General features: G+C 52.8%; 3 protein-coding genes and 1 long non-coding RNA gene across 7 annotated transcripts; 1 reads left to right on the forward strand and 3 right to left on the reverse strand.

The window, feature by feature from the left end:
- The first annotated feature begins 434 nt into the window (after positions 1-434).
- TEAD3 (TEA domain transcription factor 3) lies at positions 435-5,623 on the forward strand. Of its 2 annotated transcripts, XM_060021949.1 has the most exons (9): positions 435-449; positions 1,344-1,481; positions 1,590-1,639; positions 2,225-2,286; positions 2,906-3,039; positions 3,202-3,375; positions 3,565-3,705; positions 3,784-3,936; positions 4,134-5,623. In XM_060021949.1, the coding sequence occupies exons 1-9, from the start codon at positions 441-443 to the stop codon at positions 4,245-4,247; spliced, it is 975 nt and encodes a 324-aa protein (XP_059877932.1). In that variant the 5' UTR covers positions 435-440; the 3' UTR covers positions 4,248-5,623. The 2 variants fall into 2 exon arrangements, with proteins under 2 accessions (XP_059877932.1, XP_059877931.1); XM_060021948.1 differs by having other exon boundaries at positions 3,202-3,705.
- LOC132432059 (uncharacterized) lies at positions 3,654-8,490 on the reverse strand. The gene is made up of 3 exons (XR_009520828.1): positions 8,364-8,490; positions 5,656-5,865; positions 3,654-3,882 (listed from the first exon to the last, which is right to left on the reverse strand). It is a non-coding gene; the product is annotated as an uncharacterized lncRNA (long non-coding RNA).
- A 1,625-nt stretch (positions 8,491-10,115) lies between these two features.
- Positions 10,116-12,795, reverse strand: RPL10A (ribosomal protein L10a). The gene is made up of 6 exons (XM_060021954.2): positions 12,774-12,795; positions 12,352-12,426; positions 12,196-12,276; positions 11,693-11,841; positions 10,602-10,774; positions 10,116-10,319 (listed from the first exon to the last, which is right to left on the reverse strand). The coding sequence occupies exons 1-6, from the start codon at positions 12,776-12,778 to the stop codon at positions 10,149-10,151; spliced, it is 654 nt and encodes a 217-aa protein (XP_059877937.1). The 5' UTR covers positions 12,779-12,795; the 3' UTR covers positions 10,116-10,148.
- A 147-nt stretch (positions 12,796-12,942) lies between these two features.
- FANCE (FA complementation group E) lies at positions 12,943-24,939 on the reverse strand. 3 transcript variants are annotated; one of them, XR_009520829.2, is made up of 10 exons: positions 24,470-24,939; positions 21,388-22,009; positions 20,772-20,816; positions 20,378-20,446; positions 19,939-20,082; positions 19,400-19,523; positions 19,096-19,174; positions 17,671-17,733; positions 16,307-16,432; positions 12,943-14,763 (listed from the first exon to the last, which is right to left on the reverse strand). XR_009520829.2 is itself a non-coding variant. In XM_060021952.2 (10 exons), the coding sequence occupies exons 1-10, from the start codon at positions 24,715-24,717 to the stop codon at positions 14,662-14,664; spliced, it is 1,626 nt and encodes a 541-aa protein (XP_059877935.1). In that variant the 5' UTR covers positions 24,718-24,939; the 3' UTR covers positions 12,943-14,661. The 3 variants fall into 3 exon arrangements, 2 of the variants coding, with proteins under 2 accessions (XP_059877935.1, XP_059877936.1); XM_060021952.2 differs by having other exon boundaries at positions 17,671-17,737; XM_060021953.2 differs by lacking the exon at positions 16,307-16,432 and having other exon boundaries at positions 17,671-17,737.
- Between the last annotated feature and the right edge of the window lie 380 nt (positions 24,940-25,319).

The following is a 25,319-nucleotide window of genomic DNA, read 5'->3' on the forward strand; positions in this document are numbered from 1 at the left end:
AATCCTGGCTGCTCTGTGGCTGAGGATCTCAGAGCCTTGGGTTCATGGCCCTGGCCCAGGTCAAGGCCCCTGTAGGCTGCATCTTCTTCTCCCTGCCCACAAATGCCCAGCAGACTGGGCCTCCCGCCCCAGTCCCCACGCCTAAAGTGCAGTACACGTGGACAGACCCAAGGGGCCCCAGCTTGGTCCACCATCTGGATCTCCAGCCCCTCTGCCCTCATCCTACCCTTTCCAGGGAACCCCCAGCTGGCACGCACTCCCTCTAGGTGGCAGTGGGGCTGGGGGAGGGTCCACAGCTACCTCTGAGCTTCCCTGAGCTTCTCAGGAACCTGAGAGCCAGGTGGGCATTGAGAGGAGGATGATGAAATGACATGTCCCTCCATCCCATCTGGCCCTCCTCTGTGTCTCTTCTAATCCATTCTCCTTCTCTTCCACAGGCCATGAACCTGGTAAGTAGCACTGCCCCTCCCCGGGGGGTGGGGGGCAATGGAGGGGAGAGCACCTAATATAGGATTTTCAAATTATGGATTGTGAAATCAATATAATAGGCTTGCAAACAGCATTTTTTAAAAAATGCATTATAGGGACTTCCCTGGTGGTCCAGTGGTAAAGAATCTGCCTTACAGTGCAGGGGACGTGGGTTCGATCCATGGTCAGGGAACTAAGATCCCACATGCTGCGGGGCAACTAAGCCCACGCGCAACAACTACTGAGCTCGCACGCCTCAACTAGAGAGCCCGTGTGCCACAAATTACAGAGCCCGCGCGGTCACGACTACAGAGCGCACACGCTCTGGAGCCCATGCACCACAACTAAAGAAGAGAAAACCCGCGCGCCACAACTAGAGGGAAGCCTGTGTGCCACAACTAAAGACCTGATGTGGCCGAAAATAAACAAAAATAAATAAATAATAAATCTTTGAAAAAATGGATTATAGTGGTTCTCAAACTTTCGCTTGCATCAGAATCACCTGGAGGGCTTATGAAGTCGGATTTCTCGGCCTCACCCTCAGAGTTTCAGATTCAGTAGGTCTGGGCTAGGGCCTGAGAATTTGATTTCTAACAAGCTTCCAGGTGATGCTGGTGCTGCTGGTCCGTGGACCATACTTTGAGAACCACTGATGAAACAGAAAATATGAGAGTGCGTGACACACAAAATAAGCAAAATAAGGAGAACTGTTTTGGCTTATACTGGGTTATGGAGTAAAATAATTTCTTATTGTGGATTGTGATCAGAGGGGTGATGTACACTTAGGAGACAGGGCCTGGGGGGAGGCCCCTGAGGCAAGCCCCTGTCTTGTCTCTGGCCTGGCCTGGGCCTCACAAGCCTTCTCCCCTCCTCAGGACCAGGTCTCCAAGGACAAAGCCCTCCAGAGCATGGCGTCCATGTCCTCTGCCCAGATTGTCTCAGCCAGCGTCCTACAGAACAAGTTCAGCCCACCCTCCCCTCTGCCCCAGGCCGTCTTCTCCACTTCCTCTCGGGTACAGGGGTCCTGGGAAGTGGGACTGGGGTGAAGGAGTGCCTTTAGGGTGGGCCGGGGTTGGGGTCCTGGATACTGAGGGACCCTGGGCTTCTTCCCATCTCTGCAGTTCTGGAGCAGCCCCCCTCTCCTGGGACAGCAGCCTGGACCCTCTCAGGAGTGAGTATGGTGGCATTTCCTTCCCACACCCTCTTCTTTCCCCTGGCAGCCACTCTGGACTTCCCCTCCCATCTGGGTTCCAGCAGCAGCTGAGCAAAGTCTTCGTTCAAAAATAGAGGGTTGGAGAGTGCCAGTTAAGAGAGCTAATGCATCTGTCTGTTCATTCATGTGTTTGTTCATTCATCAACCACTTGTCATCCATCTTACAATTATTTTTCACTCAGTTAATCTCTGAGTCAGTCTTTCATTCAACAAGTCAGGTAGTCAAGTATTCTCAGCTCCTTCAACTCTAAGATGACTTTCTTCCTAAGACATGCCCTCAGTTTAATGAACAGCTCTGCAGGGTGGGTTTGAAATGCTGCATTAAGTGTGCACATCAGTTGTGAGATGCAGGCAGACTTCATAAGGTTAAGACGTGAAGAAAACAAAAAGCTTACGAGTTAGCTGGTCAGCATGTATTTCTGGGCCTCCACAGGAAGGCCTGGTGGCTTCCTATGTGGGATCCCAGATGAGACCCACGTGACTGGGCCAGGCGGAAAGTGGGGAAGGGGTGACCCTCTAACCAGCCCATGCTCCTGTCTGCAGCATCAAGCCCTTTGCACAGCCAGCCTACCCCGTCCAGCCACCCCTGCCGCCGACGCTCAGCAGTAAGTTCCCTGCACAAGGCAGCCACCACCTCTCCCTCCCTCAGCAGCTGCACCTCTGCTCAGAAGAGCTGGGGCCAGACTTGTATGTGTGTGTGCGCGCGCTGTACATGCGCGCGGGCTGGGAGGGAGGAGTGGCTGGCATCTGTAGGGGATTGGGACAGGCCAGGAATAGCCCCCTTACCTTTTACGATGTTGCTTCCACAACTCTGCTACAAGTACACACCACCAAAGGTGTCACATTGATATGTGTATGTATATATAATTCCTTCAAGGGAAATACACTGAAATCTTCAGAGTTTTACTTTCGTTAGGAGTTAGGATTCTGGGTAATTTTTATTTTTACGTTTTTCACTTGTCTATATTTTCTGTTTGGACACACATTAATGGTGACATGAGGGAAAATCCACTGATGTACATTACTAGGGCCACCACACACGGTGCTGCAGGCTGTGCACTGCACAAGGACACCTGGCAGGGGAGTCAAAATCCAGCCTGTGTTCCCGTCCAAAAGGGGCACCATTCTCCAGCTCGCACACAGGCTCTGTGCGGGGGTGGGGAGCGGCTCTGTGTGTAGCTGCACACGCGCCCGTGCAGACGAGGGTCCGTCTCGTCCTCCCAGGTTATGAGCCCCTGGCCCCGCTCCCCTCAGCTGCTGCCTCTGTGCCTGTGTGGCAGGACCGCACCATCGCCTCCTCCCGGCTGCGGCTCCTCGAATATTCCGCCTTCATGGAGGTGCAGCGCGACCCTGACACGGTAACGTAGGGGGTGGGGCAGGGTCTGTGCGGTCCAGGGCCACAGCTCAGGGTCACGGGGTTGGGAGGCCATAGGGCAGGTCTGTTCCCTTGCAGCCCCCCGCTCCCCCTGGGCCTGCACTCTCTTGAGCTCTCCTGACCCTGTACTGGGCCCTCCCCACAGTACAGCAAACACCTGTTTGTGCACATCGGCCAGACGAATCCCGCCTTCTCAGACCCGCCCCTGGAGGCAGTGGATGTGCGTCAGATCTACGACAAGTTTCCCGAGAAGAAGGGTGGCCTGAAGGAGCTCTATGAGAAGGGGCCCCCTAACGCCTTCTTCCTCGTCAAGTTCTGGGTGAGCTGCCCTGGTCCCTCTCTGCTCCCAAGGGTCCCCCCAGATGTGCGATGCACCCAGGCCTACCCTACCGACCCCCTCTCCCCGGCCCTGTGGGCACTGTGTGGGCTATGTATGCCCCCAGCCCCAGGGCGGGACGCCTCCCTGGGCCTGGGACAGCACCTTAGGCCGCCCCGCCCCCTCCTCCAGGCCGACCTCAACAGCACCATCCAGGAGGGCCCGGGCGCCTTCTACGGGGTCAGCTCCCAGTACAGCTCGGCCGACAGCATGACCATCAGCGTCTCCACCAAGGTGTGCTCCTTTGGCAAGCAGGTGGTGGAGAAGGTGGAGGTGAGTGGGGGCCCAGGGGGCGGGGGGCGGGGGCTGGGGGCGGGCCAGCCGAGCGACGCCTGACCCCGGCTCCCGCAGACCGAGTACGCCAGGCTGGAGAACGGGCGCTTCGTGTACCGCATCCACCGCTCGCCCATGTGCGAGTACATGATCAACTTCATCCACAAGCTCAAGCACCTGCCCGAAAAGTACATGATGAACAGCGTCCTGGAGAACTTCACCATCCTGCAGGTGTGGAGGCGGCGGGGGGAGAGGGCGGCGGGGGGGTCATGGGAGCACCCCAGGCACAGGGGCCTCGAAGCAGGGGTGGCCAGACCCATTCCTCAGAGGAGGAGACCGAGCCCCAGAAAGGAGAAGGCTCTGCTCAGCCCGCACGCCCCATGGCCCTGTGCCACCTGACCTCCCGCATCTTCCTACCCGGCCCCCAGGTGGTCACGAGCCGGGACTCCCAGGAGACCTTGCTCGTCATTGCTTTCGTCTTTGAAGTCTCCACCAGCGAGCACGGGGCCCAGCACCACGTCTACAAACTCGTCAAAGACTAGGGTGCCCTCCGCCCCCACCATCACAATCCAGGACGAGCATCTTCTCCACACACCTGCCTGGCACCCCTAGGGGTCCAGGATTGAGGACTCATCCACCTGCCAGGCCTCAGGCCCAGGACCCAGGAGGCCTCCCCATCTACCCTGCACACACACTCCCTGCCACTGTTCTGCGCTTTAACTGAGGGAGAAGAGAGGAGAGCTCAGCGGTGGGGCAGCCTGGCGGTTACGCTGACCACCATACCCAGCTCTGCCCAGCCTCGAAAGACTGGGAGGACACCTTTGAGCCCAGGCACCCATGGCCGCTGGCCCCTCACGGGACTGTGATGGGCGGGTGAGGGCAGAATGGAGACCAAGGGAACCGGAGTGCAGAGGCCCCAGAAGGGGAGTGTTGAGTTGGGGTCAAGTTGAGAAGAAGAAAGAGGAGCCCACACTTTCTGTGCGCCTGCTGTGTGCCAGGCCTCGTGCAGGCCCCCAAGTGCCTTGTGCCATCCTCAGACCCTGCACGGCAAGCGTGGGGCTCGCTATCTCAGTGGAGGGACCTGTGGGAGGGGTGGGTGGAGTTGGAGTCCTCCCCCGGCGCTGCCTGTCCCTAGAGCCCAGGTTTATGCTACCTCCCTGGAGTGGGGGCTGGCCACGGGGGCAGGAGGGAGGGTCTGCACTGAGGGGCCAGCCGGCTGGATTGGGGGCCTGAACAGACCACCTCCTTCCAGAGCACGGGGGACTCCTGTGCGGCCCTCAGAGCTGCCTGACCCAGGTCCAGTCCCGAGCCACCCAGCAGCCTCCCGATGGGCGAAGGCTTCCAGGGGCAGGCCCAGGCCTGAAGCAGGCTGGAGGGTCAGGTGGGAGGATGAAGCCCCAGCCCCTGGGCAGGCCACTGGCCCAGGGACAAGGGGTAGCGGAAAAGTTTGGCATTTTCTCTTGCCTAAGACTTGCGTCTGGTGGTGAACCCTCGGGGGGCACCTGTCCCTTCTGTTTTCCCCACTTCAGTCTCTACGGCCTGGAGCAGCAGCTCCCCACACCCCGTTCTGGGATTGAAGGTTAACCCTTCCCAGCCCCTTCTCAATACCCAGGCTCCTCGGCCCCCAGCCCCGTCCTCCCGCTGCCCGTGGGTATTTATGAGTTTCGTATGAAGTACTGTGCCCCTTCCTCCCCCGGCCCGGCCACCCCTGAGCTTCCTGAAGGTCCTCACAGTTTGCATATCGCTCAGGCCACCTCCAAACCCAACCTAGGTTTTATAATGTATATTATATATTTGTTGTGTATTTTTTAAATCCAGCTGTGATGGGTTATATCATAAATGTGGCGCAAGGCTGGCGCAGGGGCCCTCAAGGCCCAGCTCCTGCTTAAAAAAAAAAAAATTAAAGTTATTTGTTTGTGGGTTAGTCGTGTGACCAGTTGTGTGCCATACCTCTGGGTTTGGGCAGCTTCGGGTGGGCACTCCTCGTGGCTCAGGTCCTGGTGTGTCACCCCACTCCACTCCGTCTCTGCTGGCAGGCCCCAAGCGCTGCCACACTCAAAATGGATAGGATTTGGAAATTCCCTGGTGGTCCAGTGGTTAGAACTGCACGCTTTCACTGCCGAGGGCCCGGGTTGGATCCCTGGTCGGGGAATTAAGATCCTGTAAGCCGAAGAGCACGGCCAAAAAAAAGAAAAAGAAAATAGGATTTAGGGGTCTTGTGAAAGTTTGGCCAACTCCAACCTTTTTCCCACCCCTCCTGTCGTGAGTTGAGCACTGAAGTGAGCCTTATGTTGCCTTGTCTCTTTAAATGAAGTGACTTGCCCCAGGTGACTTCAATACTGAGATGGGCCCCCTGTTAAATCCCCACAGTCCACAGTGGCTACTACTGGTTCTCACCGCCCCATCCTCACTCCACACATGAGGAAAGAGCCTCAAGGAGGTGAGTGCTCCCAAAGTGGATGGCTGCTAGCCGGGGTGGGGGCGGGGCGGGGGAAGCTGGACTCCAACCTGCCCCTGTCTGCCTGGGAAAACCTCAGTGTCCTCAGTGGACATGGGTGGTTTATCAGAAATTCAAATTTAACTGGGCATCCTGTATTTTCATTTGCTGAATCTGGCAACCCTACTCTAGAATCTCATCTTCTAGATCATTCTGGTCCAACCTCCAATTTTGCAGATGGGGAAACAGAAGAGGTTAAATGCTCTTCTCACTCAGCTGTCAGTGGTAAGACCAGGATTTGAACCTGGTCTTCTGACTTTAAGCCCAGGCACTTGGTATACTATTAAATAATCAGGCAGCCTTTTGTCTTGGTCCACTGCACTGGAGGGACCCAAGACTGTTGCTTGCAGGATGGGGAGTGTGCCTGGAGCCCCAACCAAGTGGGAGGGGTTCCTGGAGATGGAAATGGTTTATGAAAGACCCACCATGTGCTATGCCTAGGGCTGGATGCAAAATCCAGTCTCTACTAATAGGTGATTGTATGTGTTGGGTGCTTGAATCATCATCACGTGGGTTGCCCTCATGCTCCTGGAGTAAGCAGCCTGCAGGTGATTTCTATTAGAATACTGTAGGTGAAATATGGCTGGCCTCCTCACTGGCCACCCCCCACCCTCATATACGAATGTAGCAGATACAGGGGCACAGGGGCGGGTGATAACTACATAGTTTTGAGGTCTCAAAATAGGGAAGGAACCAGGATAAGAAGGTGGGTCTTGTGAGCCCAAAGCCCAGGGCTCTCTCCTGGAAGTGGCTCTCCCTGACCAGGGTTCTGTGGAAAGCTGCAAGAAAAGGCCAAGAAAACAGGGGCCCAAAGAAGAGGCCGGTAGTTCTCTTTCCTGCCCCTCTTGTTTCTGATGCCCCTAGGGAAGATGGAGGTGGGCCATCATTTTGCCAATTCCACGGTCAAAGCCTGAGCAGTCCTGGGGTTTCATGGGGGCTCTTTATTTCCTTCTAGTACAAATGCTGGAGAACTGGGGCTCCCTAGATATCTGAACCCTGAATTCTAACTCAGATGCACACTAAGCTTTAGTCTAAAGCCTAAAACCATCCTAGAGGCTGGGGTTTAAGATAGCTCAACCCTCATTTAGAATCGAATCAGTCTGCCACCACACGTGTTCTCCGTTGTTTGCTTTGCTTTCCCATTCTGCCTCCTGCTTTTTCCTTTCGTCTCTATCATGGTGCCACGGGCCTCTGGAGCGCAGGCACCACGGCTCTAAACAGCTTCTGGGCAGGCCAGCAGAAGGTGGTGAGTCATATTGGTTTAACATAGACTTAGTTTTTAAGTACTCCTATCCCAACACATAAGGCATAGATTTATAAAGTGGAGTGGGTTTAATTTTTAAATTCAGGTGATGCAAATCAATAATCCAGTAGGACTCAAGTTCCCAAGTATTTCTAAAACATTCCTATAGTTTCCAAAACTATTTTTAAGGATTTCAATCCTTGGCTCTTTTCAAACAAGAGGGTGTGACTGATTCTGAAGGCACCTTGTTCTCCCCACTCATCACCATTAATGAGATAGATGTCCTTGGGATGGCCTCCATTCAATCTGTCCTAAACCCAACCAAGGCAGACAAGCAGGGACTGGTGTGCCCGCTCTGGTGCACACGTGTCTGCAGCTATACCTAACTGCCATTTTACAACTGCTGTTTAACCGAACACTAAGTGCCTGGCACTGTGCAAAACCCGTCATGCTTTTAGTAGGTACCATCATCAGTTGCACTTTCAGATGAGTTTTCTGGAAGAGGCCGGCTCAGCAGCCTCCCACGGCTCCTGAGTGGCAGAGCTGGGATTCACTCGGGCACAGGGGGGGGGCCTCAGCCCACAGACAACCACCCGGCTGGTCTTCTTCCACCCAAGAAATTGTATGCACAGTGTCATGGGAACCTCCCCTGAAACCCTTGCTCCACTGTGACGCTGCTCATTGATAGCACAGCTATTGGTGCAAACAATTGTCTTCCTGGCTTCTAGAAGTGGTTTGCTTTTCTCTCACAGGCCCTGTGATCATTATGGCTCTCAGGGTTGGCCACCAAAGGTGCACTGGGGCCCACCTTAACAAGCGAGACCTGCTTGTTTCCCTTCACCTAATGGTCCTCACGTGTTTTATTTTCTCTTGCTGTACTCAGCTTTGTAAAAGACAGGGTATAAAATGTACTCATACTTGGGCTTCCCTGGTGGCGCAGTGGTTGAGAGTCCGCCTGCCGATGCAGGGGACACGGGTTCGTGCCCGGTCTGGGAAGATCCCACATGCCACGGAGCGGCTGGGCCCGTGAGCCATGGCAGCTAAGCCTGTGTGTCCGGAGCCTGCACTCCGCAATGGGAGAGGCCACAACAGTGAGAGGCCTGTGTACTGCAAAAAAAAAAAAAAAAAAAAAAAAATGTACCCATATTTGTCAATTACTTTTTATATTATATTCCTCTAGTCATCAAATCACAAGTTTTCCTGCCTTATTTGAGCTGTTGCCTTTCTCTGATTACAAAAATCACTGAACTTCAGAAAATCCCCTAAATCACATAAACTCCCAGCTTTGAATGTGGTCAACATTAGTATGTAAGCTTCCAACACTTTAACTAGGCATAAAGTTCTTTCCTTTCAGTAAAATTGGATCCTAACTAGTTTCACAGCCAGCTTTTCCCCCTCCTTACCCATTGGGAACATTGTTCAACAAGCCTAGGTATTTCATCACTCCTAACTGTGGTTAAGGAGCAAGTTAGGCCTATCACCACCTTGAGAACCAAAATTCTCTGCTCATCACAAGATTAGCTACTTTACCTGCAGTTATAACTTGAAAGCTAAAATGACAAATCTTTTGGTGAATACCTTGTGCTCTTCACTGTTCAAATACAGATAAAGCTTGTTTTGAGAAGGTGCAGCATTTTTTATTTATGCTTTGATTAGCCTTTCAGGTCTAGTTCCTTTATTTACCAAAGTTAAATGAGGCAGATTAAAGTCAAAGGTTAGGGACTTCCCTGGTGGTCCAGTGACTAAGACTCTGCACACTCCCAATGCAGGGGGCCCGGCTTGGATCCCTGGTCAGGCAACTAGATCCCTCATACCACAACTAAGAGTTCACGCCACAACTAAAGATCCACCGTACAGCAACTAAGACCCGGCGCAGCCAAATAAAATATTGTAAAAAATAAAGTCAACGGTTAAATCACAGGTATTTCCCACCACACCAGAGCCACCTTTCCAGTGCTGGGTGCTGGAGGCAAGAACGGCAACAGGAAGTTCCTCAGGCCAGGGAGGGGGCCTAGAAGTTTCCACAGGCAGATTCCACCCATTTACCAAACTCCCCTAGACAACAGGGTCCCTAGATCAGAGTATTATCAGGTCTTCTCATTTTTCTTCCTAAATATCTTACCTAGTAAATCACTACCCCCAAACATAAGGGTACTCAATTTGTGCGTCAAGAAAGCAAATACTAGACCAGTTTCTCAGGGTATGTGGACCACTCTAATCAGAAGCATCTAGGAAGCCAATCCCAGGCTCACCAAACCCCAGTCTCCATTTGTAACTACTTGGGGATTCCTGCAGACCAAGACCCCAAATGATTTCAAGGGATCAAAAAGCCCTCCAAACAAAAAGCCCATGTTAAGAACTGCTGGCATACCGGCCATAGGTTAGGCATGCTGCCAAGGAAAGGCCAAGTCAGTGTCCTCCATGTGAAGGTTCTAACCCCCCACTTTCCACTAGTAACAGGCAGCAGCAGTACAGGCTGGGCTAATGGCCCCGATCTGCTCTTCTCAGGGTTATTTGAAAAACTTCAGCCCTGATTAGCAGCCCTATTAGTATCCAGGAGATCTTAATAAGACTCCATGTTTCTGAGGGCAGAAAGAATGCCCTGCCTTGTCTGCAGTAAATGACTACCCATCACTGGCTCATCAGTCCCAAAGCCACAGGAGACGGTGGTAATGGTGGGAATACGGTTTATTAAGCTGTGCCTTAGTACAGGCGCTGGGGCTTGCCCATGGTGCTCTTAATGTACAAAGCCCGAACGTTCTGCCAATTTTTCTTGAGCAACGACACCAGGAAGTTGACAGCTAAGTGGATGTTGTACACAAGCTCATCATCTGTCATTTTCACGTGGCCAACAGCCACTGCCAGACACAGCACCTGTGGGGAGAGGAAGGTCAAATCAGGTTGGTGGCTAGATTCAAGAAAATGTAGAGTGGGCCCGTCTACAAGCCAGATGGCCCATCCCTATGACCTCCAGTGACCTAATGAGCAGTGCTCTGGCCCCAGACCAAGACCAGAGTTATTTGAAAAGCTTCAATCCTGTTAGGTGACTGTCACAAGTCCTAAGTATCCACAGAAATGCAAACCAGAGCTCCCACTTGGAGAACGTGGGTCAACTTCACCACTGTTCAACCTATGCAACTGGCGAGACCTTCTCACCTTCTTCATCTGGAACTTGATTGTGGACTTCACTTCATCAACTTTGGCCACCATGTTCTCATTGTGGGTCAGCAAGGAAGGGAACTTGCCGGCCTTATTCAGGCCTGGGCCCAGGATTCGTGGGATCTGCTTGATCAGAGACTCTGAAGCCAAAAAGGCATCATACTTCTTGGCTGGTAAAGAGAGGAAGCCGTTAGGACCTGGCCCCTGAAGACACCTCTAAACAGGGCTATGAGACAGCCGCAGAAGTGGCCTCTAACCAGCAATCTACCCCTTCCCCAGCTACCGAGTCTTTTTTTTTTTTGCGGTACGCGGGCCTCTCACTGTTGTGGCCTCTCCCGTTGCAGAGCACAGGCTCCGGACGTGCAGGCTCAGCGGCCATGGCTCACGGGCCCAGCCGCTCCGCGGCATGTGGGATCTTCCCGGACTGGGGCACGAACCCGTGTCCCCTGCATCGGCAGGCGGACTCTCAACCACTGCGCCACCAGGGAAGCCGAGCTACCGAGTCTTTTTAATCCTCTCCCCATTCCAGTATTATCTCCATCCTCTGGACTTTTACTGGCCCAACATTCACATGAAACCCGGTAGAAGTCCAGGCTGACTCACAACCCATCTTGCAATGAAAATGCTCACGCTAGTTAAGTCTGCCTGGTTTCAAATCCTGCCTTTTTAGCTACACAACTGGGTTACCTGTTTATCTGTAAAATGCTCAAATCACATAGCCTAAAGGTTAAAATGAAATATGGAAGTTTTAAGTAGAAATTTCAATTCAGAATGTACCAACACCTGACCTATCAATGTGACAGTTCTCGCTTGCTTAGAAAAGAACCACTGCCTGGCTTTCTTCCTCTATTAAATCCAATTCTCAAAGCAAAATAGAATTTTCACGTGGCTAAAAAATACCAGTCAAGTTAACCAACCACAGCAGATCCTTTCTGTCCTGACTCTACCCCACCATCACTTTAAAATCCAAGTGGCAGAAATACTCCTGTTCTACCACTCCAGTGAGAACTGCCTCCACCCTACCCCACATACAAAACCACACCATGATGGGTGGGTGGCCGGGGAAGAACCACACCAGGCACACTCACCCAGCTTCTTGACCAGTTTCTTATTCTTGTTGAGTTTCTTCAGGGCCTCGATGTCCATGTGGGGGATATCCACAGCCTTGGCCTCATCACAATGCTGCTGGTCCCCCAGAACACACACGGAAAACTTGGGGCGGGGAGTGGACTTAAGCCTGCATTTTGGGGAACAGTAGAGGTCACACCCAGCCCTGGGTCCCAAGGGCAGGTGAAGGGGTCTGGGACCGCTGCAGTACTGAGCCTTACCCAGAGCGTCCGCATTCACCAACAGCTAGTTTGGCTTCTCAAACTAGCCGGCGGGCTCAGCCAAGGCCTCCCCACGCCTCCCCTCTTGTTTTAAGACCCAGGGTGGGGGTCCGTCCAGCCACGCCTGCCCGGAGCAGGGGGTCTGCACTACCCGAGCACTTCAGTGCCACACGTGCCTGGCCGCCTCGGGCTCAACAGGAGCCTGAAGGGAGGAGACAGGCATGGGGACACTGAGGGCTGGGTGGGATTAGAACGGTGCCAACCTGACGGTGCCCGAGAAGCGTTTGTCCTTCTGAGGGTCATAGTTCTTCAGGCTTATCTGAAGCTCCACCGTCTCCAAAAACCTTAAAAAAGCGTAACAAAGTTAACGGACCATCCGCGGCTTCCCAAAGCTGCCCTCCGCGGAAGTCCGCGCTTACTTCCGGCGCTTGCGCTGGTTCCCGTGCAGGACTTCCCGCACTGCCTCATAGAGGGTGTCTCGGGAGACTTTGCTGCTGCAAGAAGGAAACAAGACGAGCGATCAGGACCAGCGAGCAGTGGACCAATCCGTTGGAGTGTCAGAAGGCTCAGGCTCGGGGATGGTGCACGGAATACTCCCCGGGTATTCCGGACGCCAAGTGAGGCACTCTGGACCAGATGCAAACCCCGGGGAAGAGGGGCCCTACTGGCGGCCGGCCTTGGCACGCGAACTCCAACGCCAGGCCCGTAGGCCGAAGCCTGGCAAAAATGCCTCGCTACGAAGCATAAGCAAGGACCCCCGATTCCGCCCGTAGTGTCTCCCTCCCCACGGGAGCGCCCGGAGGCGCGGATGAGTACGGATATCACTCGAAGCGCCACTAACCTCATAGCTCCTGCCGCCGCGATAGCCGGAAAAGGGACAACTCTTTTCGCGCACGCGCTCAAATAGGACCTGGTTATCGCGAGAGATGCCTTGTTCCCGCGGCTTCCCCCTTGAGAGCAGTCGGGTCGCTCAGTGCCGGGGGTGGGGCGCCGCGGCAGCCGCGTGTTGCACTGCTAGACCTACGCGGAGACCACAGAGCTGCGGCGGTCCCGGGCGCCCGTTGCCACCAGCAGCTGCCCAGGCCCTTAGGGAAGAGGCTGGGCCCAGGGCGGTGAGCTGCAGTAGTCACACTCCTGGGCGCCGCCCCGTGTCGGCCGCTGAGAGCGTGCAATTCCGACATGTTTGTCCCTTAAACCTCCACGCTTCCTCCTGACCTTAGCACCTGCTTCACTTCTCAAAAGCAGGCTTTGCTCCTGACCTCCCTCCCTCATCATCTTGTTCTAACGGGGGCTCGCGGCTTCTGAGGAAGTTGTGGGAAGGGAAATGTCGAGTTCTCTTCCCGGCGCCTCGGAGCCTGCGGTGGGGAGGAGCGGGTAAGGTTCTGTGATGAACTTTCACCTGATAGTTGCCTCAGTAACATCTCCAGGTTGTGTCTTTTTGTTTGTTTGTTTTTTAAATATTTATTTTGGCTGTGCTGGATCTTCATTGTGGCATGTTTAGTTGCAGCATGTGTGATCTTATTTGCGGCATGCGAACTCTTAGTTGCAGCATGCATGTGGGATCTAGTTCCCTGCCCAGGGATCGAACCCAGGCCCTCTGCATTCGGAGCGCTGAGTCTTTCCCACTGGACCACCAAGGAAGTCGCCAGGTTAAGTGTTTACTATGAACAAGGCGCCTAGCTAAGTGCTGTGGGAATATAGTTGTAGAACACACAAGCCCACAGTATTGCACACCCTTTCTGTCTTTCCTGTCCAATAGGCCTCATCCTGTTCTCTGCTCACAGTAATCCCAGGAGCCCTTCAGATCCCTCCTCAAAAGCCATCATCTGCCCAAAAGTCTTCCCCAACTCCAGGCTGAGTTACTCTCACCCTCAAGCCCCCCTCCGCAGTGCAGGATGCACAGCCCACCCATGTACTCAACAGCTCTGATAGGGCTGGGGTGGGTGGTATCATACATGATCTGGCCCACAGAACTCTACCACCTTCCCCTCACCGAACATTTCCCTTGGAAAAAGATGCCCCTGTCACTGAGCAGGGTGGGGATGGCGTGGTATGTGTTTTCAGCAAACACCCAGAGTTAGTAGGAAGGCAGGCACTGCTTCTAATAAAACATTACTGAACTTCCTGCTTTTTATGAAATACCACTGATAAATTATTATTTAAGTCAGAAACAACACAGAGGATCATAACATACACTTGAGCACGAGAGATCTGTGCTAAACATACAGATCTCCCGGGGCTCCTGGAGCATCACTGTCGTCCACTCTGGGTCTGCTTTGACCCTACTGAGGCCTATCTTAACTCCTATTTTATTTATTATTATATTTTGGCCACATCTCACGGCATGCGGAACTCCCCCAACCAGGGATCCAACCCTCGTCCCCTGCAATGGAAGTGCAGAGTCTTAACCGCTGGACCATCAAGGAAGTCTGATGCCTATCTTAAAGTGTCTGTCCCCACAGCCTGAGGTAGAAATGACAAGGAGGCAGCCCAGGCTCAGCAGCTCTTGGTAATACAACTCACCCAGCCCCCTTAGCCCCAGACCCTTCCTGCTGGCTGGGAGGCCCAGATGGCCTCTCTGCAGCCTGGAGCAGGGAGACAGTTGACCCCTGGGATGGCCAGGCTCAGCCCTGACCCCCAGGCAAGGGGCAGGATGAGGTGCTCAGGGCAGAAGTGTCCTTCGGGAATCTGATGAGGGAGGTCCGGGAGGGTGGTCCCTTGGTGGATGGTCAGGGGGCCAGCTGTCTCAGGGCAGCCTGCAGGGACTTCTTCAGGAAAGTGGTATTGAGCTCCAGAACTGCAGCCAGGCCCAGCCTCTGGGGCTCACTGATCTGGAGAGAAGGAAGAATCATGTCTGGACTCCAGCAGCTGATCCCTCCCATCTCCCCTCTGCCCCTGGGCTCTGTTTAGTTAGAAGAGAGAAATCCAGGACACAAGGACAATAGGAGGAGATGACTCCCTGAGCAATCTATCCTCATTATCTCACCATGGTTAAGCAAGGTGTTTGGATTCAGGTAGACCTGGGGTCAAATACTAACTGCACAACGTACTATGTCAGCCATATTAAGAATGGTTGACAATTATTAGGTGCTTACTATGGGGCAGCGCTTTATATGCATGACTTCATTTAATCCTCACAATCCTCCCATTTTACAGATGAGGAAACTGAGGTTCAGAGACACTCCACTGTGGCTGCCACATTCCTTCTGGGCCACTCTTTCTTCCCTGACCTGTTGCTGCAACCTCTGACCCATCTCTGCCCTGTACCTTCACTCTCCAATCCCCACTCCTTGCCAAGGCCAGAGGTTTCTCTACAGAATACAAATCTAATCAGGTCACTCCAGCTGAAGGCCCTGAGATAACCTCTGATGCCTCATATTGCAGGTCCTTCCAGGATCTACAGAGGGTCTTCAGAGGATCCAGGAGCTTCCTGAAATTGTGCATAAGATGTGTAATCATATTTCCATTTTTCTGGGAGGATGTATGCCTTTCACCAAATCATCACATAGGCCTGTGATCCCAAGAAAAGGGTTAAGAGCCAAGAGAAGACCTGGTCTTCAAGATAAAGTCCAAGCTCCTCACCATAACCTACAGGGCCCTCCATTAGATGCTACCATGACTTGGCAATGTGACCCCGGGCAAATTACTTTAACCTGTGTCTCAATTTCCTCACCTATAAAATGGAGCTAATAATAGTATCTTCTCATAGGACTAACACCTGGAATAAACTAGTGAGTTAACATATGCAAAGGGCTTAGAACGATGCCTGGAACATATGAGGGGCTACAAGTATCAGCTCTCAGTATTTTAGCTCTCTAACTTCATCCCCTACAGCCATCTACTCTTGGGATTTTAGGCCTCAGCTACAATGATGTACCTGCAGATCCCCTGGGACATTGAGTGCTTACACCGTTTCTTTTGCCTGGAATGCCCTTTCCTTCATCTCCGCCCTTGACTACCACTCACCCTTTAAGAGTCAGGAAGCCTGTCCCAACTCCCAATCACAAACAAGGTTTAGTTGCCCCCTTTTCCCCGTCATCAAATGCCCTGTGCATACCTTTCACCTGGCTCCTACCAGATATTACAATGAGCCAGTTATCATCTCTCTCCCCTCTCACTAACTGGGGGAGAGGGTCAAGTCCAGGACAGAAACTGTGATATGGTCACTGTTGATTCCTTAATGCCCCAGATAGCATCTGGCCCACAGCAGTGTTGGCTGGATGAATGAACTCCTAAGCAGTCTCACTCCCCTGTCTTGGGCTTGAACTTGTGGTTTCCAAGGCTAACACTCAGGGTTTTCTCCCTGACAAACATATACCCTCGTGGCAGGCTCAGAGCAGCAGGAGCAGCCCTCATGGCCCTACCAATACTCACATTGGCCCGATACTTGGTTACCACTGTCAGCATGAGCTTGGCATAGGCCATGGACGTGGTGGCTGCTGGCCCCTCTTTACAGAGTTTCTCCATCAACACACTGAACTTCTCAGAGGGCATCTCCACCTGCACACATTAGGAGATCAGACAGTAGCACAAGAAAGGACCCTGGATTCAACTCCCAACTCCATCACTTCCTAACCAGGTGACCCTGTGCAGGTCACTTAACTGAGACTCAGTTTCCACATCTATAAAATGGGGCTCATGATGTCAAACTCTGAAGACTGTGAAAAGGATTAAATGAGATTATGCACATAAAGCCTAGCACACAGGTCTCAAAAAATGGTGGCCACTGTTGCACAGGCTCAGATTAGGAGATGGGGGACAAGGATCCCTCGCCTGGCTTAGTGGTTGAAGATATAAAGGAGTGAGGTCCCAAGGGGGCACTGGCAGTATAATAACAACAGATCTTCATAGTCACAATTTAATAAACACTTATTATGCGTTAGGTACCACTCTGAGCATGTTACACCAATTATACCATTTAAACCTCACCCCAGTTTTATGTGGTAGGTGCTATCATCACTCCCCTTTTGCAGATGAGGAAACTGAGGCATAAAGAGGTTAAGTCAACTACCTACGTTATAAACAAATGAGGCAGAATTTTAGGTACTGATATATGGAAAAACTGCCGAAATGTACTGTTAGATGAAAAAAGCAAAGTGCAGAGCACTGAGCTTGGTGTGTTACCATCTATGTAAAAGGCAGGGGAAAAGTAAATTTCACCATGTGTCCTTGTATATAGACAGCATCTCTGGAAGGGTTCCCCTGCAACTAGTAACACTGATTAGCCCTGCGGAGGGGAATCTCGGTGGCTGGGGAAAATTTTTTCACTATATCCTTTTAAGCGTTCAAAATTGTGAACATATGAATCTATTACCTATTCAAAAATAAATTAGGCACTGTCCCTGGCAGTCCACTGGTTAGGACTCCACGCTTCCACTTCAGGGGGCACGGGTTCAATCCCTGGTCGGGGAACTAGGATCCCGCATGCCATGCAGTGCGGCCAAAAAATAAATTAATTAAATTTAAAAATAAATTAAATTTACACACACACATCAAAAAATCCCTCCCCAAGGCCACACAGCTACTAAGAGGTAGAGCTGGGATTCACCATGCAGTCAGCTCTCTGCTACTGGCCTTTCAAGCCCCTGGACCCTCCCACTGTCACGGGCACCCTGCCGGAGGGCAGTCATCCTGCTTGCCCCTCCATCACTGAAGGGGTCAGACACCCAGGAGCTGCACACCCAGCCACAGCACTACAGCACTTCTTTGTCCACTCTTCCCCAAGGCAGCCTGCTCACCTGCCGCTCCAGGAGTGACTGCAACACCAAGAAAGTCTCTTCCTTCCAGGGCAGCTCCAAGATCTGTCTGCAAGGCACAGGCCCCAGTGAGGAAAGCTCAGCCTCCCACCTGAGCCTGAATATCTACTGCTCCTACCCCAAGGCAGGGCAAGGCCCTGGGGACAGCCAAGATCTCCAGCCAACAGAGGAAGTAGTCAGAGCCCCCCGATGCTGGTGGCCATCTAGCAGCCACTGCTGCAGAGCCCATACTCAGTGCTGGGAAGGCCACAGCCCAAGACCCCCGGGACCTGACACGAAGGATTTGGCAGTGAGAGGTACAAAGGTCCCCTGGAAAATAACCAGGAGTTGATAGTGCCTCCTGAGTTTGAAAGCGGAGGACGACCCAGGGAAGAGGAGGATGATGATGGGTGAGATGACACACAGGAGGCTTCCTAGAGAAGGCGAAACCTCCCTGCGGAACCCAGCCCACGGTGAGGTCCACTCCAGCTGCACCTACTGTCCTCAGCTTGTTTGGAAAAGCAGGATGTCACATGGAAACGGTGTGGCTTCTTGGGTGCACAGACTTGGGTTTGATCCCAGGCTTTTGCACTTGCTGGCTGTGTGACCTTTGGCCACCTCCCTCAACCTCTCTGAGCTTCAGTTTTTCCATCTCTAAGGCGGCCACAGCACTTACCTCACAGGATTGCATGAAGACTAATGAAGTAATAAATCTAAAGCACAGAGAAAGTGCTCAATAACTGGTGGCTGGCAGTATTTTTGCGACTGTCCCCTTCTCATATTATACTTAGCATTTCATATTTCATGTTAGTGTCCAATGAGATCTCACCTACTCATTATTTCTACATGTCTGTATCTTGACTCCCCAATTTTGATACCTAAATTTAACACCAATTTAATAACAACATTTGAGCACTCACTAGGTGCCAAACACTGTGCCGAGGCCATGATATGCGTTATCACAGTTATTATCTAGAAAAACTCTACAGAGTTCATACATGGAAACAGGCTCAGAGAGATGCAATAACCTGTTTAAAACTCACACATTTAAATAAAAGGCAAGGTTGAGACCTGCAACCATGTCTGTCTGACTCCAGAGCCAGTGCTCTGAACCACTACGCCATGTTCCAACTACGCCAAGAACTCAAGAGCAGGAGTGCCAGCCTCTTCGCATTCCCGGGGGCACCTGGCACAGAAGACTGAAACCCTGGGCTTGGGAAGGTGCATGGGATGGCAACTAACAGGGGCCCACAGGTGGGAAGGCACAAGCCAGGCTCAGGACAGCGAGAGGGGGCAATGGCTGTGCCACTGCCTGTATTTCAGGCACGGGGCCTGGTACCCAGCCGGCTCCAAGTCCAGAATGCCAAGAGCAGGTTTGGCCAGAGGGAGGAGGTGCGGGTGGGGCCAGCGTGGAGCTTATACACTCACCCCAGCATTAGAGCCTGCATGTCCGGCTCCAGGGCCTCGTCCTTTGTAAGGCAACACAGTAACTCTGTTTGAGCTGGACCTGGGTGGGCGACAGCAGAGGGGAAAAGTCTGGGAGCAGCTGGCAGGAGAGAATGGGGCTAGCAGGGAACAAAATGCCTGGCCCTTTACAGGTGGCATCGTCAGGGAAGCAACAGGTATCTTCATTTATTGAAAACTCAGCTCCTGCCAGGGCCACCCGGGGGGTGAAGGGTGCTGGGAACAGACAGGGAAGAGCTACCAGGCCTGGGGCCCATTCCAGAATTACCTATTCCTGGGGCTTGGAGCACAGGGCCAAGGAGGGCTCTGCAGACGGCGTAGGTGTACTTAGTACAGAAGGAGGTCAGGGCAGTTGTGAGCAAGCGGGAGGCTGAGGAAGTCAGGGAGAGAATCTACAGCCAACGGGGAGGAAAATATTAATTTCTTTCTTCTTCCTTCCTATCAGTGTTTATTGAACACGTATTTCAGAGGCTCACACATTACAGTACAGAGAAAAAAGAAGTTCTTTTATCTAGGACTCACATGGATCCACTCATTGGAAAGGACACATAACTCCCTTCCCCAGCTCCCAAATCCCTGATCCCAAACCCCAAATCCCTTCCACTTCTCTAAGGATCTGGGGCCCAAGAGGGAGGAGTTAGATGCCAGGTGGGTAGATGGCCTAGGGGGTTATGCCCTTCCCTTGCCCCAGGCTCCTCAGACAAGCAGATGCATGCAAGGCTGGGGACCCCCTCTCCCACCCTACTGAGGGTTCAGACTCTCTCACTCACTGTCTCTGGCACTCCATGTGTATCCCAGCGCACCTACCCGTCCAAGGAAGAGGCTCCTGGTCAGCACAGTAGCATTGCTGAGGCTGAGGTCTGGTGAAAGGGCCAGCAGCCAGGTGCAGAGCTGCAGGAGACCTGTGTCCGAGAGCTGTGGGAGCTGCAGCTGGGCACACACCAGGTCCACCTGCCAAGGAGGAGGGAGGACACCGGGACACTCAGCCTGTCTCTGCTGGGCTGTCTCAATCCAACCGGGCAGCAGAAGGGGCGGGGCCAGGACACTCCAGGGTAAGGTAAGGTGGGGAGAGCTGCCCTACGGGGAGGAACCAAGGGCTAAAAGAAACCACTGAGGGTCACCCCTGCCCCTGAGACCAAAAAACCCAACAAAATCCCCTCCCCAAATTCCTACATGAGGCAGGGAAACACAAATTTAAATGGAGAGGGACCGTGTCCTCAGGGCCAGGCGGTTTTTCTGGACTCACCTGGCCAGGACTGCATTCGTGGAGAAGCTGCAGCTCAACTGGTGGGGTGCCCTCCAGCCCTTCCAACCCCTGGGAAGGCAAATCCCATGTTAGGACCTGCAGAGCCCTCAGTGACAAGTCACTGAGGCCACCCCTTCAATTGGCAGAGTGGATGGCTAAGGACCCCAGAAGGTGCTACTAGAAGAGAGGAACTTGCCTGGAATTAGAACCTGTCTCAGGTTAGACAACATACTTGGACCAAGAAAAGCCTTTGCAGGGACTGTCCTCAGACCTTCATTCCAACCCCCTCACCCAAACAGCCTGTGCCTCACTGCACTGGGGCTTCCCTGGGCACAGCTGGGGTCCAGGCAGGGGGCGGAAGAAGGGTTATGGGTAGCAGAGTAGGGCCAGTCACCTTCCCGAGGGTCTTGAGCAGCTGCTGCAGCCTGGGAACTTGTTCCTGCAGAGGAAAGCCCAGTCACTGCCATGTCCCCACCCACGCAGCATGGCCCCCAACCCAGACCCAGCCCCCTCTCTGAGAAGGCCCCAGGTCAGTGGGCACTAGCGGGCAAAGATGACTCAAGAGAGCCAGAACGTAAACCTTGCAAAGTGCTTAAAGAACTCAAACTAGACAAGACCTATGTAAACCCAACTGAACAGACTTGTCTTCTCTGCATACATCCTAATGGGGGCAGACCCAGGCCTTGGGCTGGGAGGACAGGCTGGATGCTGGTATGATTCCCCCATTCCCATAAGATGGGTGGCAGGGGTAGCTCCAGAGCCTTTCCTCTTCCGTGGTACCCTTAACCTCACACTATTGATCATTAGGTCAAGGGCTCCCACCTCCAGTAACTCCTGTCCCCACCCCCTCCTCTGTAGAATCTGTGGAGCAGAAACTACATTCCCTCAACCCCACCTCCTTCCCCTTGCTCCACGGACTACAGTCATCCGAGGTGGGACACAGTATCCCAACCGGCTTAACCCCCCCATTCCTGAAGAATCACTCGAAAGCAGCCTCCTCACCCTAGTACCTGGATAGCTCTGGGCAACTCCAAACTCTCAGGTAGGCCCTTAGCATCCTCTAGACTCTGACCAGCCTCACTGGGCTTAGCCCCCAAAACAGGCTGGTTCTTAATGGACGATGCACCTCCTCCATTGGCCAGGGATTCCAAAGATTCATGTTCAGGTCTGTTTTCCTCATGACTTTCTTCTTCTTCCTTTTCCAACCACCGGAGCCTTTTGGGGGCCCTCTCCCCCTCAGGACTGGCAGGCTCTTCCTCCGCTTCCTTTCTGCGTTTCCCAGGCCGCTGGGAGTCCTTGTCCTCCTCCTGTTCTGTCCCTTCGGGATCTGGAGCCTGGGGCAACTTCAACTTCCTGCCCCCTTGGCCCAGCTGCCTACACAGGCCTCGAAGCTGTCTCTGGCACCTTTTAGACAGTGGGGACACTCCCTCAGTGGAGATCCCAACACCCAGATCCCTTCGCAGAAATTCCCCAAGGGCCCGGAGCCAGGGATCAGGGTCGGGGCTTGGATCCTGCTGCACAATCTGCAGCACAGGGTGGAGACTGCTTTCGGGCAGCGACGGCCAAACAGCCATCAGTAGGGACATCAGGTTCCTCTGGCATAACGGGGGCAATCGCAGCAGCAGTGGTTTCCTGGGTAGCAGAGGGAGAACAAGCAGTTAAGAGTGTCTTGCTGAAAGGAACATAGGGCAGACTGGGTAGAGCTAGAGGCTAGATGGCACCGGACAGACGGGGGCGCTGGTGGGCAGTACCTGCGAGTCGGCATGGAAGTCATTCAACAAGTGGGCATCTATTCTACACTACACTAGGCCCTGCTCTTTGACATCTCCTATTTCAGCTCAGAAATTCACGTTGACGCCTACCCTATAATAGATCCATGCTTGTTTTATGTAAAAAAGAAAAAGAAGCCCTTTCCCAAACTTTACGTAAAAATAATACTCCAGAATACTGAGCAACGCTTAGCCTGCAGACCTGTGTTCCCCTTGGCAGTCCCCTGGAACTCAAAGGGTCACATCTGTCCAGCTCTGATGTTCCTTTCACTGAACTGAGTTCCTGAGAGGCAGAAGCAGTGTCTCTTTCCTCTGTGTCCCAGTACCCAGCACAACACCAGCCTAAAGCAGGCACTTGGTGCACATTTATTGACTGAATTAAATCTCTGAGAATAAGTTTCACAGATCAGCAAGACTGCTGTGGACAGAGCAAAGTAGCCATCTGTAACGTGACAAAGGCACGAATGCAGATGCTATGTGACCTGAGGCTTGCTGGAGTGGCAAGCAGGTCATGAGTGCATCTAGCCCACCACCCATCACGCCTCTGCACCTCTGTATACATGACTTTGTGGGGCTGCTTGGCATCACACACAGAGGCACTTGGGATATATAAGAGAGGAACGAAACCTTTTATTTTTTTGTGGAGAAAAAACACTAAATGAGAGAAAAAACTAGAGTAAAAGTTAAAAAGATCGTCAATTTGTGGTGGAGGATACTGAAGTAGAGAAGTCGGGAAGAGCCTACTCCAAGGACTTTTACCATTTTTGTGCATGGATTCCCTTATCAGAATAAGAGGGTTAAATGCATAAAATACATAGCATTACAAAAGAAAACAATTATACTGCAGTACAGTTCTATCCAGGGACCGCAGGTTACGTTCCATTCCCCTTACTCTGTCCAGAAAGAGCCAGACCATTGGGTAAACATTTCTAGAGCGTCCAATTTGCGGATTCAGAAAATTCTATTGAAAGAAATTCAAGATGGAGTGTGGGAAGAAAATAATAGAACTTCTATTTCTATTCATCTAAAACATAAAAAATGAAGTATTACAAATATTTAAAATATGGATTGGCCCTCCATATTCCAGTGTCCAACCCAATTCTTAGGGAGGGGTATTCAAGGAGAGTGGGAGGCCTGCTCTTCAGCCCCCTAGAGGCTGAAGGTGGCACCTCACTACGTTACTTTCTGTATTTTACTTAACTAGATAATTAAGTGCACCTATGGACGCTGTATTATCTTTCTTAACAAAACGAACCCTCACAAAATGGACACATGGCTTACAAGGATGTCAGAAAAGAAACTGACTACCAGTAGGGGAAGCACAACCTAATTCAAAAATGGTAGAGCTGACACTTCTGCTCCTAGTAGGGATTCTTAGCCACATAAAGAGGGGGAAAAAGTTCAAAGTCACCCAAAAGACTAAAAGTTATCAAGAACACCATCCTCAAGGTAAGAGATCTTCCCCTAAACTGTATATTATGCTTTGAAAAACTGATAATATAAAGCCAGCATGATCAGATATTTATTGTCATTTACCACGTTTAAAATTTCTATTTATGGGGACTTCCCTGGTGTCGCAGTGGTTAGGAGTCCGCCTGCCAATGCAGGGGACACGGATTCCATCCCTGGTTCAGGAAGATCCCACATGCCGCAGAGCAACTAAGCCCGTGCGCCACAACTCCTGAGCCTGCATGCCACAATTACTGAAGCCTGCGCACCTAGAGCCCGTGCTCCGCAACGAGAAGCCACCGCAATGAGAAGCCCGCGCACTGCAATGAAGAGTAGCCCCTGCTCTCCGAAACTGGAGAGAGTCCGCGTGCAGCAACGAAGACCCAACACAGCCATAAATAAATAAAAATAAAATTTAAAAAATTTTCTATTTATGTATACTTGACAATGTACGTATTTTTTTTTATTTTATTTTTTTTTTTATTTTTTTTTTTGACAATGTACGTATTTTAACACACGTGTACTCTTGACCTATACTGGAGGTAAGAGATGGAAGTGTGTGATTAAAATTAGTTAGAATCCACTGACATAATTATTCATTTACACCCAACCGAGGGCAGGTGTCTTTCGTCTAGGTAAGACCAGTACCTACGCTATGAGGGTCTGCCGGAGGCCCCGCCTCACAGGGCGCGCGGCAGGGACCCGCTCTCGGGGCAAGTATTTCACCTCTCTGTGCCTCGGTCTTCTCATCTAGAGAAGTAGGTAGCGCCAGCCCCTGCCTCACACCACCGTGGAGGATGACGGGCGGCGCCCCGAGCTACGCCAGCGGCCGCCGCGACCAGCAGGACAGGAGGAACGCGGGCGGACAACTTACAGCTCCAGGCGACAGTCCGGGCCCTCCACTACTGGCTCCTCCCGGCACAGCGCCTCGAAGACGCGGTCCCAGCCGAAGGGCTCCCCTCCGCGGCCGCTCAGAGCCCGCAGCACCCCCAAGCCGCGCCGCGCCCCGTCGGGCCCCGCCTGCAGCGTCTGCAGCAGGAGGCGGGCGGGGGCCTCTAGGTGCGCCCAGGGCGCCGCCTCCGCGCCCTCAGCCTGAGCGGGTGCCGCCTCCGGGGCCTCCATACCCGGGGCCAGGGAGCCGCGCTGCCCCGAGCTCTGGTTTCGGGCCTCAGCTCCGGGGCCTGGGGAAAGGGAGGCGGACGACAGCGCCGGCCCTGATGCTGCGGCCGGCCCCTTCCTGCGCGCGCCACATTCCCTCCTCAGCGTTCGGGGAGGCTCTCGGACTCGCACCCCGCCAGCGCGCGAAACTAGATCTGTCAGAAAGCAAAGGAACGGGGAAGTGCGGCCGGGTCTGGGCGCAAGGGCAGGCCGGAAGGGGCAGGTAGGATAGGAGTAGGGAGGCGGGGCGAAGGCCGAGTGCAGATCTGCTGATGAGGCGGGACCAGAGTGGGGGCGGTGCCACTAGGAAATCGGTTAGTGCGCGGGGTCATGCAAGAGATAGAGTGGGGCGGGGCTTGATGGAGGATGGGTCCTCTGCGGCTGACCCTAACCTTGCTTCCTCCACCGATCGCTGAAGTAAGTGAGGGGGCGGGCGTACAGAATGGATATCAGGGATCCTGCTGGTTGTACTTCAGGATCCAAGCATCATTTAATTTCAGCTGACGCCCATGTTGCCTATAGATCATGGGCTTTGCCATAGGATTTGATCATAATTTACCATAACG

The sequence above is a fragment of the Delphinus delphis genome, chromosome 10, assembly GCF_949987515.2.
Source record: "Delphinus delphis chromosome 10, mDelDel1.2, whole genome shotgun sequence".
Lineage (NCBI taxonomy): Eukaryota > Metazoa > Chordata > Mammalia > Artiodactyla > Delphinidae > Delphinus > Delphinus delphis.

Bases quoted from the DNA above. Each gene is read 5' to 3' on its own strand.
- TEAD3 (XM_060021948.1), top strand. The intron at 1,482-1,589 runs GTACAGGGGTCC...CCATCTCTGCAG, and splicing joins TCTTCTCCACTTCCTCTCGG to TTCTGGAGCAGCCCCCCTCT. The intron at 2,287-2,905 runs GTAAGTTCCCTG...TCGTCCTCCCAG, and splicing joins CCTGCCGCCGACGCTCAGCA to GTTATGAGCCCCTGGCCCCG.
- RPL10A (XM_060021954.2), bottom strand. The intron at 10,775-11,692 runs GTGAGTGTGCCT...TCTCTTTACCAG, and splicing joins GAAACTGGTCAAGAAGCTGG to CCAAGAAGTATGATGCCTTT. The intron at 10,320-10,601 runs GTGAGAAGGTCT...CTCTCCCCACAG, and splicing joins TCAAGTTCCAGATGAAGAAG to GTGCTGTGTCTGGCAGTGGC.
- FANCE (XM_060021952.2), bottom strand. From the start codon at position 24,717: ATGGAGGCCCCGGAGGCGGCACCCGCTCAGGCTGAGGGCGCGGAGGCG. The intron at 19,524-19,938 runs GTAGGTGCGCTG...CGTTGGCTGTAG, and splicing joins GGAGCCTCTTCCTTGGACGG to ATTCTCTCCCTGACTTCCTC. The intron at 17,738-19,095 runs GTGAGTGTATAA...TGTGCCTTGCAG, and splicing joins ATGCAGGCTCTAATGCTGGG to ACAGATCTTGGAGCTGCCCT.